The sequence below is a fragment of the Misgurnus anguillicaudatus genome, chromosome 15, assembly GCF_027580225.2.
Source record: "Misgurnus anguillicaudatus chromosome 15, ASM2758022v2, whole genome shotgun sequence".
NCBI classification, from domain to species: Eukaryota; Metazoa; Chordata; class Actinopteri; order Cypriniformes; family Cobitidae; genus Misgurnus; species Misgurnus anguillicaudatus.
In genome coordinates this window covers 16112840-16120116 of record NC_073351.2, presented here as the reverse complement: position 1 = coordinate 16120116, position 7277 = coordinate 16112840, and the positions used below count along the sequence as shown (strand labels likewise).

At 39.0% G+C, this 7277-nt stretch overlaps 1 protein-coding gene across 1 annotated transcript; it reads right to left on the bottom strand.

Moving 5' to 3' along the window:
- Positions 1-2930: 2930 nt before the first annotated feature.
- LOC129419704 (extracellular calcium-sensing receptor-like) lies at positions 2931-5979 on the bottom strand. The gene is made up of 6 exons (XM_055174872.2): positions 5831-5979; positions 5452-5740; positions 4615-5367; positions 4290-4517; positions 4006-4129; positions 2931-3844 (listed from the first exon to the last, which is right to left on the bottom strand). Exons 1-6 carry the CDS (start codon positions 5965-5967, stop codon positions 2931-2933), a joined length of 2445 nt encoding a protein of 814 aa, XP_055030847.2. The 5' UTR covers positions 5968-5979.
- Positions 5980-7277: the final 1298 nt, after the last annotated feature.

The following is a 7277-nucleotide window of genomic DNA, read 5'->3' as shown; positions in this document are numbered from 1 at the left end:
CATCTGTACTGGCTGCAGGCTTGAAGAGTGAGGTGCCTCAGTAGATTTGTTGCCCAGCCAGGGAATTTCCTCACTGTAACCCTCAGGTCAGGGTGCCCAGAGGCCGCTGCGGCTTGCCCCACAGAGGGCAGTTTTCGACCGCCTCGACCGTAAGACTACGATGGTCATGTTTCCACAGTGAGAACATGACACATCCACGAACACTGCCTTCATGTGTGCCAACCCTAAGCATGTCATGCGATGCTCGTGACCATCCATAGGTGCCATATATCTACCACTTCCCGAAAAACACGGGTGGAAAGCCATCTTTGAAAAGTCATGAACACACCTGTGTACGTGGGAGAAATACTGTCTTTAAAAAGACGCAAAACCCTCTGTGCAGCTCTTTAGTTTTGGAATCTGCTCTTATAGCTGCTGAAGCTGATAGGGGTAGCCGGCAAATGCCATAAGTGGTGAGCAGCCGGTACCGCTAGTGCCCAATTCGTCGGTCATCAACGTGACATCGGAGTGACCGACTGAAAGGGAACATTTTTAATTGCGGAAATTGCATTTTCTGTCATCATTTTAGCTTTTCTTGTACTATGGGTCAGATCACTACTTGTTTACACAAGAGAAACAGTGAGACACTGGCAGTCAGTTTGTTTTTATTAAAGCAATCAAATTATACAGTTATACTCCAAAACAGACAGTAAGGGGGCGTGCACAGCAAAGCTTTTGTGCCCGTGGCCGGCATATTTCTTCAATTGTCTCCAGTGAAAGCTCTGCATTTTTCAAAAGAGCTAGCAGCTAGCATTTTTTTTCTGCGATGAGGTTCGGTAGTTTTTCCGCACTCAGCGCTGAGCACCAAGAGTTGAAAAATATTCAACTTTGGGTGAAAAGCTCACTACTCGTCAATATCAGTTCTCACACAGCCATCCAATAACAGTGGAGGAGGGGCCAGACAAATATGACAACAACCAACTGGCGCATCTTACAATGACTAATAAACAAAGCAGAAGTATCACAGCAACCAAAGCGCTCAGCTGAAGAAAGCTGGCGCTCAGCTGAAAAAACAGCTCGTTTAAAAGCTTTGGTGTGCACACCCCCTTAATGTCAATTATAAGAATATCGGCAATTATAAGAATATATTTTTAATCCTGCAAAACAACTACAGTTCCAGCAGCAGTATTGGGAAAGTTCACTTTCTACATGAACTAGTTTAAAGTTCAGTTCACAAAAGTTTAGTTCATAGTTCATATTTCATAATTTTGAACTAGTTCACAGTTCCAAAAATGAACTAATTTATAGTTATTTTTCCCACATTATTTAAAAAAAAATTGCCAATATAGCCCATATAGAACCCCAGATAGCAATTATTTTATCAGTTTTAACACTGAAGCTAAATGCGTCGGATTTCATCTTCATATCCCACTTTAAATCCTTATTTAAATTCAACCAGGGTTTACATTAGCGTTGACTGTCTTTTAATTTTCCTATTTGCTTGCACATACCTTGAAAGGCTAGCCGGGTGCTTCAAGGGGGTCGCACACCAGGCGAGAACCGCTGTGCAGCGTCGTATGTAGGACAACTCGCAGGTATGGGATACCGTACGTGCACGTTAAATAGGGTGAGCTTAGTCAGAGTCTATTTCAAGATCCAGAATATCCGTTAGCAGCCTATGTTAATCTTTAACGATTTGCGACAAATATGATGTTATTTAATGTTAAACTATGTGAGTGGCGCGGCAGGGATTTCAGCAGCGTGCAGAGTAGTGTGTCAACTCCATGCTGCTTTTTGTTTTGATGACGCATGCAGCCGTGAAACACTGGTGGCTGGTGTTGCCATTAACTTGTTCGGGCACAACACTGTCCAGCAGTAAAACATACTTGTGATATGGTAAAAAAAACAAATACAGTCCTGTATGGGGTGGCACAGTGGCACTGTTGCCTCACTGCAGTTAAGTACCTGGTTCAAGCCTCAGCTGAATTTGGTGTGTGGTTTGTTTGCATGTTCTCCATTTTTCAGTGTGGATTTACTCCAGGTTAGTCCCCCCCACACAGTTCAAAGACATGCTGGTTAGGCAAATTGGAGGTGCCAGATTGTCCTACCCCAACTTGTACTGTATATGGATTACCTTGTGTATGTATAAACTAGTGTGTGGATTAACTGGTTCTTGCAATGATTATAGAATGAATATGCTCTGGATACTGGAATAGTGTAAAGAAAAAAGAAACAAACATTGCAGTATAAAACGTGGTATCGTAGCAATTCTCTTTTAATTGCCCCCTAGAATAAAGCACTCTGTTGATTTTCACACTTTTGTAAGTCACCTTTGGATAAAAGCATCTGCTAAACATTTAAATGTAAGTATTGTACTGTTTGTTTTGACAATATACACAATATACATTAATGTTCTTTAATATTGCGTGGTGACAATTAATTAACAATATAAAAACAAATCAATCCTTGACAAGCATGAGTTTTTACAATTCTTGTGATAATTTCTATGTCTAACTATCAAGGTTATGAGCCACTGGAGACAAAATATTTTATTTAGATGGCTGAGAAATGGTTAAAATTGTTTTATTATTAATGCTACACTACAATATGTAACTTTTGATCCTGGCATAGAAACATAAAAGTGCAAGTTACTTGCAGAGACTGAATTTCGCTTTGGCTCTAAGTAAATTAGTGTACTTTTTGTACTAGTTTGAAGTGTACTGATATACCAATAGTTATAAGTGAATAATAAAATGTAAATACATATCTTGTGATCGGATAAGTAGGATATCTGCAGCTGCAAAGAATAAAAAGTATAAGTATATTAAATTAAGCTTAGCGTTATTTGGACAGAAAAAGTATTAACATTTGATGTCAGTAAACTTATCTGTGCAATTAAGCTTATTTGGCTAAAATGATGGACAACATCATTATAACCATTACAACCTACTTTACCAGGACTTAGTTTGTGTTTTTCCCATTAAATGTTGCTTTGTATTTTGTTCTGGCTTAAAAAGAATGATGTAACATTTAGGTGCAAATATGCAGAATAGTAAACCAAAGCTTGATGCTAAAATAGCAAATATCTCCACAGCTACAGTAAATTTTCCAGGTGAACTGACATAAGCTGGGATAAATGTGATCCATACAGCACAGAATATGAGCATACTGAATGTGATGAATTTAGCTTCATTGAAATTATCTGGCAGCGTCCGCGCCAGAAAAGCTAAAATGAAGCACAAGGCAGCTAATAGGCCAATATAACCCAATACAGCCCAGAAACCTATAGTAGAACCCAAACTGCATTCAAGAATGATCTTCTCCTTATAGTATTTCATATTTTTATAGGGAAAAGGCGGAGATATTGTTAGCCAAAGCACACAGATAAAAACTTGTATAAGTGTAAAGGCAAAAACACTGAGTCTCTGTTGTGCAGGCCCAAACCATTTCATGACATTACTTCCTGGAAGTGTGGCCCTGAATGCCATTAACACCACTATTGTTTTCCCCAGAACACAGGAGATACAGAGGACAAAAGTGATCCCAAATGCTGTGTGACGCAACATACAGGACCACTCAGTGGGGAGACCAATGAAAGTAAGTGAACAGAGAAAACACAGAGTTAATGAGAAAAGCAACAGGAAGCTCAGCTCTGAGTTGTTGGCTTTTACTATGGGAGTGTCCTTCTTACTGTACAACAAGATGGCCATCAGTACAGTAATTCCTACTCCAAACAGAGAGAAAAAGACTAACACTATACCCATAACTTCTGTGAATGACAGAAACTCTACAGCTTTTAACACACATTCAGTGTTCTCAGTATTAGACCAGTATTCCCCTGGACACTGCTGGCAGTCATTTGAATCTGGAAGAAAACAAACTGTGATCACAATAGTTAGAGACCAATTAATTAAATCATTTAAGAGCTCCACTGAAAAGAAACTCCATCTTGCACAGGGGGAGGAGAACACAAAGAGAACAACTAACCCGATTTATATTGGATCTTTAATGAGGGCTGAGGTTTACCTGTTTCATTACTGATCTCTCCATCTGCACATGCAATACAGTCATAACAGCAGACAGGTCTTCCTTTCTGTGCAGCCTTCCTAGTGCCTGGAGGACAACTCTCACTGCACACAGACCTTGGCTTCTACATGAAACAAACAAAACACCTGTAAATTCAGCTATTTATACATGTTGTGAGGAATAAAAATAACAGTAATATGTTATGCACATTTAATGCTTCTTCTAAGCATAAAATATGTACATTCACAATGGGCATTTCAGATGAACAGGTTATTGTCATTTACCTCCAGCTGTCCTCCAGCCCAGATTATGTTTTCAGTGTTGAGTACAAAGCGCTGGTCAGGTGGCAGTGAGGCATCATAGTAACCCACTGATTTGAACTGAAATGATCCATTTGAGTCCTGCTGCCAGTTCACAACTTCATACTGGGCTACTGCAGCACCAGTGCTGTCAAACCACACACGATCTCCAAACTTTACAGTAAAATTGACCTTTTTCAGAGCTTCAACCACCTAATGAATAGAGAGAGATTTGAAACATTATCATGTAAGCAATTTAACATACAATCAAATGCGGATGTTTTTTTCCTTTCATTCTTTTATGGCTTACCTGTTGTGGTTTTATTGTCAGTGTTTTTTCACAGACTTCTTGTCCTTTGCACTTAATTATACTGTGCAGTGCATAAGCCACAGCATACACTGCTTTGTAGACATGGCTTGAATATCTATGTTCAGGCACATCTTCATTGTAGTTTCTTAACACAAGTAGATCCTCATATCTGCTGCAATTTAATTCAATTTGAGAATAATTCACATGTTGCTGTGAGCATGGAAAAGCTGTGCCCCAGAATGATTTAATTACATAATCTGAAAAACCTTCAATGTAGATTTTTCTCAGTGCAAACCCAAGTGAACCTCTCATCACATAAAATCTGTTTAAATTGACATACTTTGAAGCCATCCATCCCTCCACTCCAATTATTTGTAGACCTGTAATGTTCTGAATACTTAGTTGTTCAATTAATAATTCCATCTCAATAAATGAAACAAATGCAACTATTACTTTTGCAGTTCCTTGATTTATTGTGTTAACCACTTTTTGGAGTTTTTCAGGTTCTGTTCTGTAAAATTTCACAGAGTACTCTACACAAATTCCATCTTTCTTGGCTGAATTCAGGAAAATGGCCATTCCATAGTTTCCATAGTCATTGTCACTGTTCACAGCTCCAACCCAAGTCCAGCCTAAGTGCTTGACCAAGAATGCAAGTGCTCTGCCTTGGTGATAATCACTAGCAATAGTCCTGAAGAAAGAGGGGTAATCTTCCCTATTACTGAGACACTCACACGAGGCTGTGTGACTTATCTGAAAAAAACAAAACAAAAACCAAAGGAAACAGTGAAGCAGTTATTACTCTGGTAATTGTGTCAAACTTTCACTGTTTCTTACCACTGGAATTTTAAAAGGTCCCGTGGTTCTGGACAAAATCACTGTGGCAGAAGACTCGGTTTCCCCTATGATAGCGTGTATGGGAGACTGTCCATAACATTTCCCCCCTGCTGCAAACTCCTGACCATTTAGCAATGCCATAGTTGCGCTCATAGAAGACAGTCTTGACCCACAGGTATCATATATTTTATAACCAATAGAAACATTTGGGAGCAAACTTTCATTTCTGTTAATTTCCTCAATTGCAAAAATCATGATTTGAGCCAGTCGAAAGTCGCTCAGAGTCACACTGTTAAAACATTAAATCGGTATGTGAAAAAGCACTTGCATTAAATGCATTATTTGAGGTTATTCTTGAATATACTCAAATGCAACAAACCCAGAGCATGACAGAAGCTGAGGTTTCTGTGTGAACTCAAATGAAGGTAAAGTTTCCTTGCTGTGGACGGCAAAAATTGCTCCAATATTTATGTCTCCATCCTTAGACAGCAGTGGGTATTTAGGGTCTCCCATCATTCGACAAAAAGGTTTTTCTGCATTTGCATTAAGGTGAGGAGAAAACAGCAGTATGCATAGAAACAAAGACATCCCAAATATTGAACTCACCTGCAGGTACATAATTCATTTGACCTAATTTCTGTAATGGCTATACTTTTATAGACAGTAAATATGGATGAACGATACGCAATGATATATATAATGACATCATAGGGGAGTGCATGAAACAAGTCAAGCAGGAGTGGAATAGATATCTATTTTTCATCTTGTCATTCATTTTTCATTTTTGAAAAGGGAAATTAAAATATTAGGGATGCAAAAGTGTCACCTTCAGCGAAATTTGCCATTTCAAAATCAAAATATGTCATTACTGTGATTCGTCAAGATCTGATGAGGTTTTTTTTTTAAAAGGGGTTGGAGGGGTCTGCAAGGTATGTCTTTGGACATGGTCACGGTGAATGAAATTCTGAAAATCATGTCCAGCTGTTGTGGTAATGATGTCAAATCACTAGCTAGTTTCATGGGCCTTGTTTTACAATATATAGGTGCCTGAAAGCTTAGGCAGCTGACTTGTTCAATCACTGCCTCATGAGCCAATGACATTATCAGCATGAAGGCAGCTCTGAGAAATGCAAGAAATGCATCTAAAAAATGTTGGGGGACTTCAAAACTTGATATTTTATATATTTCTATAAGCTGTATATTTGTTATCATCATTTTTTAACAGCTTGTACGAGATGAGCACTTATTAAAAGCACTCATCACAGTATAGACATTATAATTATGTCTGCCTTGGGATGTGTCAGGGTCCTGTTACCCTTCAGTGCTTTCTTGTCTACTATGACATATTCCATGTTATATTTAATGTTTATTACAGAGCACTGTTCCAGTTATGCTACAAACCTTGGAGAGTTAAATCTGAGTAAGCTGACTACCTCAACTTTTGGTTCCTTAAAGGTTCTGTACGTAACGTTTCTACTTAAACTAATCCATTTTCAATTGCCTGTGTGCGAATGGGTTGTAATATCACATTAAAATGATCCACTTTGCGGGTTTTGCTATTACCTCTGAAAAAAAAAATTATTATTTTTATGTGAAAGTACCGGGCCGGATTTGGCGCGAAATCCAGTGACGTCACCCGCATGCGCGTTCCCGAGCCTCTCGCCTCGTCTACTGACTTTGCGCTCAACAGCGACGACACTGTCTGATAACAGACTGAAACGACCTGCTCCCAGCACAACACAAACTCCACATATTGTGAAGAAAAGTTATCTGCTGAAGCTCGTAAGGCCAAACGTGAATCGGATCAACAACGGACAAAAACACGG

Bases quoted from the DNA above. Each gene is read 5' to 3' on its own strand.
- LOC129419704 (XM_055174872.2), bottom strand. From the start codon at position 5,967: ATGATGGGAGACCCTAAATACCCACTGCTGTCTAAGGATGGAGACATA. The intron at 5,368-5,451 runs GTAAGAAACAGT...TGTTTTTTTCAG, and splicing joins GACCTTTTAAAATTCCAGTG to ATAAGTCACACAGCCTCGTG. The intron at 4,130-4,289 runs GTAAATGACAAT...TGTTTCATGTAG, and splicing joins GGGCTGGAGGACAGCTGGAG to AAGCCAAGGTCTGTGTGCAG.